Here is a 12377-nt window from a genome sequence, read left to right as displayed (position 1 = left end):
CTATTATGTAATGGACAAGCAGGTAATACAGATAATAATAAGGTGGCATGGTCTTTGACCTCAGAGCTCTGCACCCTAGTGCTGGGACGATACAAGAGAATGTTGAGACAGCGATGGAGAAAATACCATTTGTGCGAACAAAGGGCACACCAACTCCTTCTAAGGCAGAAGGAGAGGGAAGAAGGAAGAGAGACGGCCTCATGACACCGCTGACGTGGCCATTAAAGAATTCTAACGGGTGGCAATATTCAGGGATATAAATCATTAGAAGCAAAAGGAATAGCATGATCAAAAACTTGTGAGATGAAGAACTTAGTAAGCATGTAGGCTAGTTTAAAAAGAACTCTTAATTTTCACTGAATGTGACTAGAGGATGATGGTACCATGTTGAGAAATGAGGGACCCAGGGAAGAGAAATATTCAGTAGAGAAAGCACCGCAGAACAAGTGATATGCACAGCGGCCAGGAGGACGACACTGCTGATGGATGAGGTGGGTGGAGGTGATGGAAGACACGCGAGGGCTCTTTTAACCCTCACAATACTTCTAGGAGGAAAGTGCTGCTGCGCCCGTCTCACACACGATGGAACCGCAGGAGGCAAAGTAACTCATCTGCTGTCTCACAGTCGGATAACTACAGTACTCGCAGATAATGGTCAGGCTGTCTGCTTCTAAAGCGCGTACACTTAACTACTGCACTCTACAGAACATATCTACAAAAGAACTTGAAAGACTAAAGATAATTTACTGACAAATTATCAACAGATATTTTGAATTGATGATGAATAACTAAATTTTGCCAAAAATAATGAATCTGGGTTCTTTCTGGATCAGCCTTTATGGTTTTATTCGTGTGATTAATTATGAGATTTCTTCTCTTAGCCTTTAGGGAAAGGGATGCTGAAGTATGTCTTCTACTTCCACCATCCTTATCCTGGCCCGAGAGCGTAACATTCCCTGTCTGCTAAAGGGAGGGAAGTCAGTAATGAAGTGAAGTTCCACATAACTCTGGACAGGGTCAAGGTTCTGCTATGGAAATAGTCAGCCTGCAGGAAGCTCGCTGAGCGAGGCTCCGCTGTGCTCTCGGTTGGTTCCCAGGGATCGGCAGGCACAGCGGCACAGTGGGCACCAGCCAGGGTGCCCCAGGGCCCTGAGCACCACCGCAGTTCACACTGCCCTGTGGTTACACTTTACCATCCTGGATGACTCACGCTGCACTGTGAGAAGACTTGAAAATCTTTCCCACTTATCTTTTCAAATTACCTCCAAATAGCGATAAGAGGGGTAGGTGCCTGCCAATTCGTTTAAAGTGTTGGCCTCCAAAGACCCTGCAGTAGCTGTACCTAACGCAGTCACTAGCCCTTTGATGACTTCCTTTCTGGGGCTCACAGAACTAGGCTTTGTGGTTGTGGACCTTAACATCTAACAGGAGAATGAATGTCCACCGTCAACGGCGGAACAACACCTGCATTTGCAAATAACAAACTCTCCAGGAAGTCTGGAACAACCACGTTTTACTCCTGTGGGCCCTTTCACAGTGGCTGGCACAATATGAGTGATGCTGTCTCACCATCAAAACTAGTTCTGAAAAACATTCAGAGTCCTAACAGGACACACGAATGTTCCTCCATGTGAAAGCGCCTCTGGACTGCCAAGTACACAAAAGTCTCTGCCAAGTCCTCAGACCCCCGTCAGGCACCACTAAATGGCACCTGCTGACAACGCCGAGACAGAGGCAGTTCCATTTACCGGTGACTGCCTGCCTCCGTATCACGGCCCTGTCTCATCCTCCTCCCCCTTAGTATTTTTAAATGAAACCTTAAATAAATAAAACCTTAAATAAATAAAACCTGCTTACATTACTTCAAGGAGAACTGCAAATAATACTGCCTTTTGTTTTTCGGCTAAGGCCGTGTCTGAAGGAAGACTGCAAGCTTTCCCTGAGTGAGAAGCACTGAGCCTGCCTTAGCCAGTGCCAAGCCCTCCTGTTTGGGAGTAAAGACCTTCCCCACGTTCGTGTGGTAAGGAGACCACGCTCAGTGCCATGCACACATTCTGCAGCACACGGGCACTCTGCAACACAAAGCAACAAATAGTTGGGCGGAAAGGCAGTGTTTTTCTATTTATTTAGAAAACGAAGACTACGATGACTGAAATGGATGTTAAGAGATTAGTCACTCCTGTGTATCACATATTAAAGGACTAATGTACAACTGATTTCTCTACAACCTCACCTCTGAGGAGAGCTCATCTTCACCAACATCAGTCTCTCCCGAGGTTTCAGCAAAGCCTGTCCCCTCAACGTCATCATCCACCAATTCTGCATGAATTGAGACGCTGAGAAGACCCAAACACAGCCAAAAGCCTTGGAAATGCATATCGATTATCTGTGAAATTAAAAGCTGTCAGGGAAATAAAACAAAGTTATGGAAAATATGTGTAAGTATATTACAAAGAAATAATTTCTCTTTATTATGTAAGTACATAAAAACATACAATTGGAAGCTTTATAGTCATCATCCACCCCTTTATTCCAGGATGGCATTTCAAACAAAGCATTAAGAAAACTACTTATATGACGCTTTGAACAAGTGAAAATACAAACTTCCCATCTCACGAGACACTGAGTCGAGAGCTATGGGCCTGCCTCTGAAAACAGAGTCAATGGCACAAACCTAAACTTCCTGGCCAGTGATCACAAATGTCAGATAATAAGTGGACCCCATTAAAGGAAAGAAAAGAATGGTTCCTAAATGTTTGCTTAGGTTGCTTTATTTACTGCAATGTTGTGTAAGTATATAAAAACATACAATTGGAAGTTTTATAATAATAAAAACAAAATAGGACATCTGTAAGGAAAAAGTCCAGCCATTGTTAATATGAGAACGGTTTGTGCAACATCCATGTAACCTGGCAGCCAAGGAGCGTGGACTGGAGTGCGCATGTGTGAACAATGATGACTTCACTGTACAGTCAGAGGGGGTGGTAGATGCCACTGAATGAGCACATGTACTGTGGCTGCTGCATTCAAAATGAGCGAGTAGAGCAACAAATCTGCATCAAATTTTGCATTAAGCTTGAATATTCCTCCATGAAAACTATTCAGATAATCCTATGCATCTATGGGTAACTGATGACTGGCAGCCTCATCACGACAATGCACCCACTCATGCATCACGTATCCTGCTGATTTTTTTTTTGTTAAACATCAAATCTCCCAGGTGACTCAGCACCCTACAGCCCAGACTTGGTGCCCTGTGACTTCTGGCTTTTCCCAAAACTAAAATCACCTTTGAAAGGGAAGAGATTTCAGTCTGTTGGTGAGATTCAGGAAAATATGATGGGGTAGTTGATTATTGGGAGAGCTGTGTGAGGCCCCAAGGTATCTACTTGGAAGGGGACTGAGGCATTACTGCCCTATGTATAATGTTTCTTATATCTTATATCATCTTTAATAAGTGGCTCTATTTTTCATATTCCATGGCTGGATACATTCTGGACAGACTTCATACATTTACGAACACCAAGAAAATTTTAAAAAGAACTTTATCACAATGTAATGAGATAGTCTTTTGCTGAAATCAATTCACAGCTTAAAAACCAAACTACGGAACTTTTATTGCAATCAGGCTGACTGCTCTGGACAAAGTTCTTTAGCATTTTCCATTCCTGTAGCACTGTGATGACTCAGTTAGTTATCTAACCGCTTCTCTATTCAAATACCGAGAAACTTCTGTTCCTTAGAGCCAATTTTCAATGGCTGTGCCACAAGAATTTTTAAAATATGCAATACCTGACTACTTAGTCGGGGCACTGACCTCTTTCCCTTAGATTATCCAATAAAATAATGACAACAGCCAACAAAACAACAATAACCATCCAGTGTGAAGGAATCAAAATTATACCTATTTTTCGTCAGGTTGGCAAAAATATATTTTGGAGTGTGCCGCAGAATTTTAGTAATTATTACTTTATGTGTGCCATGTGATGAAAAAGGTTGAAAATTGCTGCCTTAGAGCACTAATTGAGATGAGAAGCCAAATATAATTTGGCTGCTTTTTGGCAAAAATACTTGATTTCTATATTAGGTCCTCTTCTGTTCCTATTAGAATGTAAAAATGCAAGCTTGGTTTCTTGGTGCCAATGGACTTTTAAATACCAAGGACATGTGGACGCTGAACAGTGTGGCAGTCTGCAGTTACGAGGTGCTCAGTCACCATGATCCAGAGTCTCGTTCTATTACCTTTTTTCCAAAGTTACCATCAACATGAAATTCTTTAAAGTAAATTCTCAAAGAGAACATATTCATAGGCCTCTATAGGTCTGCGTAAGAAACAACTGATCTATGAGACAGGATTTTACTCCCACCAGAACGGCTATAATGAAAGACAGAGAGGAACACATGATGGGGCGGGGGTGCTACGGAGCAACTGGAGCCGTCACACACTGCGGTGCAAATGGAAAATGAGGCAACAGTTTGGGAAGTGGTGCGGCATCCTTCAATGTGTTAAACACAGAATTACTATATGACCCAGCAAGTTCCCTACTAGGTGTCTTCCCAAAAGAAATTAAAACAGATTTCCACACAAAACTTCAATATAAATGTTTAAAGAAGCATTTTTTTCAAGAGCCCCAAAGCAGAAACCACCCAAATGCCCATCAACTGAATGCGTAAACAAAATCTGGAACATCCATATGACTGAGTATGTAGAACAGAATGGAGTGCTGACACACTACGAGATGGATGAATCTCAAAACCATTATACCCAGTGAAAGAAGACAGTAATAAAAACCACATATTATATGACCCTATTTAAAATAAATAGGCAAACTCACAGAAATGGAAAATAGATTAGTGATTACCTAGGGAAAGAGTGGAAAGAAAGGGTTAATGGATACAAGGATTTGGGGAGAGGGTTGATGAAAATGTTCTAAAATTAGAGTATTGTAATGACTATGTAACTGTTAAGTATAGTAAAACCCACTGACTTGCACACATTAAACAGGTGAACATGAAGGTCAAAACAATGCATCTATAAAGCTGTTTCCAAAACAGAACCATGTGACTGTGAAAAGCTTTTTTCCATATAGTTAATTCAACAGATCAAAACCTTACGCGGATGTGTGGGCCGGTCTGTCTTGGCTTTTACTAAAAGTCATTGGCTACGGCTCTAACGTTGACAATCATGGAAGTGCATGTTTTTAAAAAGTCCACATCAACCTACTGCAAAACGAGCCTTCTAAATACATTAAAAGATACGCGAACACCACTGTCTTCGCAAAGGCAACAACAAAACCGGCGCACGCTGCTATTTGTCAGAGGAGCTCCAGCACCTGAACCATAAGAGAGATGGACAACCAGCGGAGGGGTCACCAGTGGAGGGTGATCTGACATGGTAACGAAAGGAAGGTTTACTTTTGAATTTTCACCTACTGGCACAGAAACGAGTATATCTGTAAGTTGTTATTAATTGTTAATAACCCTGAATGTTTCGCTGTTCTAGAACTTGTCCTCTGTGATTTATACAATGTAAAGGTATTGCTTGACACACTATCAATAACATATGAGTAAAACAGAAAAGCATAAAATAACAGCAGCAATAATGAACATTAATATCACTTCAGACCTCTATCTGCTCTTCAAAATGAACCCATATTTTAGGTTCTTGATTATTAGGTGAACAACATTAAGTCCCAAGCATGTCGTTTGGCTCCGCTGTGCTGGCCTGCCAGGGGAGAATGGATGGGAGCCCTATTCTACACAGCTGCATCTTTGCGGCCTGAGAAAACAGGATGGGCATTGTCACGCCTGGGCTACAACTGAAACCAGAAAGACTTTAAAAACTGGCCACAGTCATGTGGCTAGAAGCATGAAACAAGATTAGAATCCAGAAATGTTACATCAATATACCATGCTACCTCTCCTTTTAATTTCACCCCGCTGCATTAGTATATGCTTGCTGATAAAACAATGGAGAGAAATCACAAAAATGTTAACAGCATGCATTTTTCAAATCTCTTAGAAATTTCTAGAATTTGAATTACTAATACTATTAAGCTATGAAGATATTTACCCAGAAATGGTCGTATGTACCTTACTATTTAAGTGAAATACTTAAAAACAAACTGCAAGTGGTCACAAGTGATTCCGCAGACAATGCAGTTCTAAAGGATAACAGTCTCCATTAGGAGAATGACACAGTCCAAGGTTGTTGCTATTTATTCCTTCTTTAAAAATTAGAAATATAGGCCCTGGCTGGTGTAGCTCAGTGGATTGAGCACAGGCCTAAGAACCAGAGGATCGTGGTTCCATTCCCAGTCAGGGCACATGCCTGGGTTGCAGGCTGGTTCCCTGCAGGCCAACTCCCAGCAGGGGACTCACAAAAGGCAACCATACATTGATGTTTCTCTCCCTCTCTCCTTCCCCTCTAAAGGTAAATAAATAAATAAAATCTTTTTTAAAAATTACAAATATAGACCTAATGGTTTAATTCTTCAGTGTCTTATCATTCATTACTCAGCGATGCACCACCTGACAATTGAGAATTACATCATGAAACTCACAGTATTACTTGAAAGTCTGTTACACTATGGTGCCCACACGCCATCACGCTCTGAACAAAACTGTGAGGTTTGTCCCATACTGTTTCTTAAAAGAAAGAGGAAGATATTGCCAGGCCTGCACTGGAGATCTGAAGGAACTAATTCATGGAGTTTAAATGTTTGTTTTACGTTATGGTATAGAATACACATAACATACAAGTTACCATTTAAACCTGTTTTAACTTCAATTTGGTAGCATTAAGTACATCCACACCATGATACAACCAATCTACAGCACCTTCACCTTGCAAAACTAAACCCAAACGCATCAACAACTCCTGCATCCCCCTCCCCTTCTCCTAAATCCCTCCCAATCACAGCTCCTTTATTAGTTCTAACATCTCTTTTGTGTGGAATCTTTGGGCTTTTCTATATATAAGGTCATGTTATCTGTGAACAGAGATAATTTTACTTCTTCCTTTTTAATGTGGATGGGTTTTTTTTTGTTTTTTCTTGCCCAATTGAGCTGGCTGGGACGACTCCTTCTTTGCTCCTTGGCTCCTTGGCTTCTGTGGCAGCGGTCCTGAGTCTGGACTCCGCCTCTCCTCTGCCTGCTTCCTGGGCACTTTCTCTGATCTTCTGTAAACACTGCCGTTCTTTAGGACTCTGTCCCAGGTTTCTTCTTACATCACATATGCTCTCGGCTTCTATTTATAAAAGCTAGTTAAAAAGTCCCAAAGTTTGTTCACAGCTCAGGGTTACACAATGTTTGGATTCAAATAATTATCCATCTTCAAGAATATCCCACAGCCTCCATCAATTTGAACTTGATCTTTCCTCCCCAGACTGCTTCTCTATCTTCTTAGCTCCCTTCTCCCATTAACTGCACCTCCAGTCAACCACCGTGTTAAAACTATTTTTTCCCCACTGATCCCCTGTCTCACTGGTAACTAAATACATTTGGATATTTCTTAGACGTTTCTCTCTGCCCCCTGCCACAGCTTTAAGGAAGTGAAAGGAACCTGCCTTTTCTGAAAAGGTTTCGTAAGCGCCCACTGCATCTCTTCAATTCCAGTCTCACCAATCTTCAAATCTATCTTCCACCTTCCCTCTAGTATGAATTTTCTGAAAACAACAAAAGCCTTCTTATCTTCACCATTTATGGAAATGTTCAGTAGTTCTCTGTGCTTCTCAGTATAAAGTCTGTCCCTTTGAGACTCATTTCTTTCACTCTCTTCAGCACTCACCTATGTAGTACATTCATGCTTTTCTATATGCTATTCTCTTTTTAAAAGATTTCATTTATTTATTTTCTTTGGGGGAGGAAGGGAAGAAGAAAGAGCGCGGGGGAAACATCAGTGGGTGCTTGCCTCTCCCACGCCCCCTTCTGGGGACCTGGCCCAGGCATGTGCCCTGACTGGGAATTGAACCAGCAACCTTGGGTCACAGGCCACACTCAATCCACTGAGCTGCACCCAGCCAGGGCATCTATATGGTATTCTTACCACTGAGATGCCTTTCTGCTATCCAATGGCTTTCAGTTTCAATGGCTGACTGGTGACCCATCCAACACTAGTATGCCTCAAAAACAGTGTTTGAAAATCACCATTATTTCAAGTTTCAGTTGTCATGCAGCTTCAGGAACTCAACTACAGACTGATATAATAGAAAATACACTGAACTTGACACCAGAGCACCAAGTTTCTACTATTTTTAAAAAGGCAAGGAATTAAAACTGCCCTGGGCCTATTTTATCATTTGTCACATAAAAGTGATAAACTAGATGATCTAACAGTGCATTAATGGCAACAATTCTAGTTTTCCATTTAAGACCACTGAAAATCAGTAGGTATTGAAAATAACGCCTACAGGTCCATCAACATACATCATTCACACGCACAATAAACTATCACACACAATACACTATAGAATACCTTGTTCTAAGGATTTAGGGATACGATGTAAATGTAACTGGAAGACTAAACCAGTTAGATATGAAGGCAAAACTGTGTAAACGAAAAAAAGAGGTCAGACTTAGAGTCACCAAAAGGAGGGCTACCTAGAGTGACTGAATGGCCTAGGGTGATATAACAATTCCAACCCGAGCAAAATCTTAAGGTTAAACCAGGGTTTTCCTGGCTTTTATGCATTGAAACGTTTCAACGTAAATGAACTTTTTTCTAATTTGAGTCTTTTCTCCCCATGGCCATTCGAGTTACTCTCTCTCCCCTCCTTCTGAGTTTTGTTGTCATTTGCTTTTAAACCTCAAGCAAATGCCTCCTCTTTGTTACTTGGGGAGATGTGATAGATAAAATCAGCGGAAGGTTCTGATTGACCACAAACACCCTTTAGGCGATAACGAGTCTCTAGCAGTTAGGGCTTCTTTAGATTTCTCCCAGCTCTACAGCTGCGTCCCCTGCGGAGCACGCAAGGCTCCAGGCAGCGCGTCTAGGGAGTGGTCGGCGTCACCCGCCACCGCCACCGGGAGAGTCGGGTCCTGTCGCCTTGACTCAGGCGAGGATTGCCTAAGCACAGCCTATTTGGTTTGGTTCCCGTTTTCGTGAGAAGTAGCTGGCGGGACCAGCAGCGACGCGACGTTCCCCAAACCCACGCCAGCTCCACACCTCTCGGGAGAGCGCACCGGGGCTCGAGCGTGGGGCGGGTAACCGCTGGAATAACGGACTAGGCTCCCGGGGGCCCCTAAGGCTTGGGGGATAACCCGGGCCCGGAGGGCACCTGGCCTGCCCGCTCCCTCTCGAGCCCCGGAGCAGCAGGTGGACAGAGCAGTTTCAAGAGGACCCAACCGACCCGAGGTGGCATCAACACCCGCCGCCGGGGCTGACCCTCCTCCGCCCAAGGCCGAGAGAGACCGCCCACGAACTCACTCGTGGCACCCCATCTCCGAAGTCTGCGCCCGCCCTCTCACCCGGCCCCAACCGGTTCGACCTGGCGGGACGCCAAAGAAGGGTGCGGCCCAGGACCCCCAGCCCCGGGGGAAGGAGCAAGGACTCCGGCTCCTCGCCCCGTCCGGCGCGCAAAGGGCAGCGGGAGTGTGGCCTACTGCCCACGCACCTGTCTTGCGGGACCGTTTCCGGAGTGGCAGCTTATATGTTCGAGTCGCTGCCACTTGGTCCCCGCGTCTCCCTAGACCGACACCGCCCGCAGCTGCCGGGCAGCGACTGCTCACCGCGCATGCGTGTGCGGCGGCGGGAGGAGGCGGCGGCCGGAGGCGCGAGCCGAGCGCTCAACGGCCCGGGACGCCGCGCCCGCCGCTCCGGGCGCTGAAGCCGCCGCGGCCGCTTCGCGGGCCCAGGGGGCGGTGGACGCGGCTCCTGGGTCGGCAGGCGAGGAATCCGTGACTGTTAGTCCTGCCACTTTTCCCTCCCGCGGAGCGCCTGCCCAGTCTGCGAACAGTAGGGTTCTGCCTCCCGACGCACATAACCGGGTCCTGAATTCCTTGTAAATCTAAATCCTGTGTTTGCAGGCGTCCCGCTGGTGCCCCAGGCTTTTCCTAGAGTTCTGTAGGTGAGGAGGTCACCGTGGCCGGCAGGAAGACTTCCTGTTTCGTGTTTGTGTGATATAGGTATATTAAATGTTAACATAATAAAGACATTATGTTTCTTTGCGAAATACTCTAAGAATTTTTCTCCTGAGACCCATTCATATTGTATGCCCTATTAACAAATTTCCTAGCAGAATCCTAACTTGACTCTTGGTGTAAAATCCAGGTTGGAGTGTTTTATTTTCTTAGTGGCTTGGGACTCTACTTCTCATGTCGTATTTAGAATTATCATAAATGATATATAGATCCGTGGCTTTCTTTTTTGTGCTATCATCAGGATTAGGTATTCATGTTATACCTACTCATTAAAATAATTTGTAAAATTTTCAGTATTTCCTGTATTCTGAAACAATTTTAAAATATTGGGAATGCCTGTTTTCTAAAAGTTTACTTGAATCTCCGTGTGCAGTGATATGGGTCTGGTACATCTTTGTGCTTTTTGTTGTTATTTCTCACAAACTTTATTTCTATGAATAGTGATTCGTTTAAGCTTCCTGTCTCTACTCACATCAATTTGGGTAAACTTCATTTTCCTAAGAAATCACTCATTTCCTCTGGCTTTTTTTAAAGAAAGAAAACTACTATCAGCAAAACAAAAACCTATCAGCTCCTATAAACTTGCTCATAATTCCTTGCCTTTGACTGGACATTAATATCAACACCATCTAAAAATGTATGCCAAGATAATTAAGGGGGAAAAACTTAAGAAGATGGTTTGCATGAGGAAATGCCTGCCTGGACTTGAACTCCAGTTATTTGGTCATGATGGTTGCAATTCTGCCAGAGGGTGGAAGTCCACACAGAAATACACAAGAAACTCCCAAATATTTTATACACCTGTTAGTAGAGAATATCTCTTTCCCTTCTACCCACGATTGTGGCCATTTATCACAACTTATATTAGTAGTGATAGTACCATATTACCATTTTCTTAAACAGTAAATAGTGCAGGTGTTGGTGGTTTATCTAAATACCTGAGAGACACTGGCAACCGAGAATTTCATGTATGTTTCCATGTTTGCAAAGCTGCTATTCACGGGGGTGGGGGGTGGGGGGTGGGGAAGGTTGTTTAAGAAAAAAAGAATTCACTAAATCTGGTCTGAATGTGGTTTCTACAAACTTACAGCTATATTGATTCAGAGGCTTTTACACATCATTTGCCTTCATATGAAGAAAAAGTGATTTTCAAAAAGCAAAATCATTATGAATGCTCTAAAACAAATGCCCAAACCAGACAATGAGCACTATTTGCTCTGCTATACCCTAGCTGAGTGTCAAGGTCCCCCACACCCCCCCTTCCTCCAGCCACAGGCCAGAGACCACCGGTGCTGAGTGAGATCCTCCAACACCCAATGAGCATTAGGGAGCAGTAGGATGGGGACGGAAGCTGGGGGCATCTCTCCTGGGACATTTTCTAGAACTGCTTTGTGCTGACCGCCAAAACAATTATTCTGTAATCATTTCATTCAGGACAGCTGTATTGGCTGGATCTCCAAGGCTGTCTTTTAACTTTTTTTTTTCCTTCTAGCGACTGCGACTCTCAAATGCCTCTTTCTGAATGCCAAAGCAGCACTCCCTTGGAATCATCTAAACTTCTCAGTAACACTCAGTGATATGTCGGAGAGTGTCCTTTGATACTGGGGAGTGTTCCAGTTTACAGTCCAACCCGTCAGCTATCTCGTTTGAGTCTCGGATGGTAGGCTAAGAAGTCGGAGTAAACACCATTTCAAAGAATGTTGCCATCTTTTTGAGAAATGCTGTACCTGGACTTAGCTTTAATTTTTCATATTAGTCTGGAATATGCAAATTTAGTTTTATATGGCAAATTTAATTTTAAAAATTCAAAATTTTAAGTCCAACTTAATTTTTGTAACATACATATAATTCCTTTTTTTTCTCCTTCCCTGCCTACCAGTTTTGATACATAACTTCCTGTAAAGGAGAGAATGAAATGGACACATATGGACAGTTCATCTTTCAGGTTCTCTTTATACATTAGTATGTGCTACACTTCACACTGAGGCGCATGCGTGAAATTTTGGCACTTAAGGATAAAACAGCAGTGTGAATTAAGACTTTCATATTTGATGAAGAATTAAAAAGTTTATTTCTGACAGTAAACTAAAACTCAATAGAATAACAAGAACAATGGAGTTTAATAGATTCCTATGAGAAACTGATGGATCGAGCGGACAAACATTAGTAAGGACTTAAAAGACTTGAACAAGTAAATGTAAAAGCCTGATATAAATGAGCCCTGTACCCCATAAATA

The 12377-nt window shown here is 43.1% G+C and overlaps 1 protein-coding gene across 2 annotated transcripts in view; it reads right to left on the bottom strand.

Annotated features, from left to right (window-relative positions):
• CLGN (calmegin) overlaps positions 1-9751 on the bottom strand; it is a 31911-nt gene extending 22160 nt beyond the window's left edge. Inside the window, exons 1-2 of one of the 2 annotated variants that reach the window (XM_037058486.1) lie at positions 9615-9751; positions 2234-2401 (exon numbers count right to left, since the gene is read on the bottom strand). In XM_037058486.1, the coding sequence (XP_036914381.1) occupies positions 2234-2377 (144 nt within the window). In that variant the 5' untranslated portion in view covers positions 2378-2401; positions 9615-9751. The other variant, XM_037058485.1, reaches the window with a different exon arrangement.
• Between the last annotated feature and the right edge of the window lie 2626 nt (positions 9752-12377).

Source organism: Sturnira hondurensis, unplaced genomic scaffold (assembly GCF_014824575.4).
Source record: "Sturnira hondurensis isolate 20B ecotype Veracruz unplaced genomic scaffold, ASM1482457v3 Scaffold0010128, whole genome shotgun sequence".
Classification (NCBI taxonomy): domain Eukaryota; kingdom Metazoa; phylum Chordata; class Mammalia; order Chiroptera; family Phyllostomidae; genus Sturnira; species Sturnira hondurensis.
The sequence above is the reverse complement of the archived record's forward strand: the minus strand, read 5'-3'. Positions and strand labels throughout refer to the sequence as shown.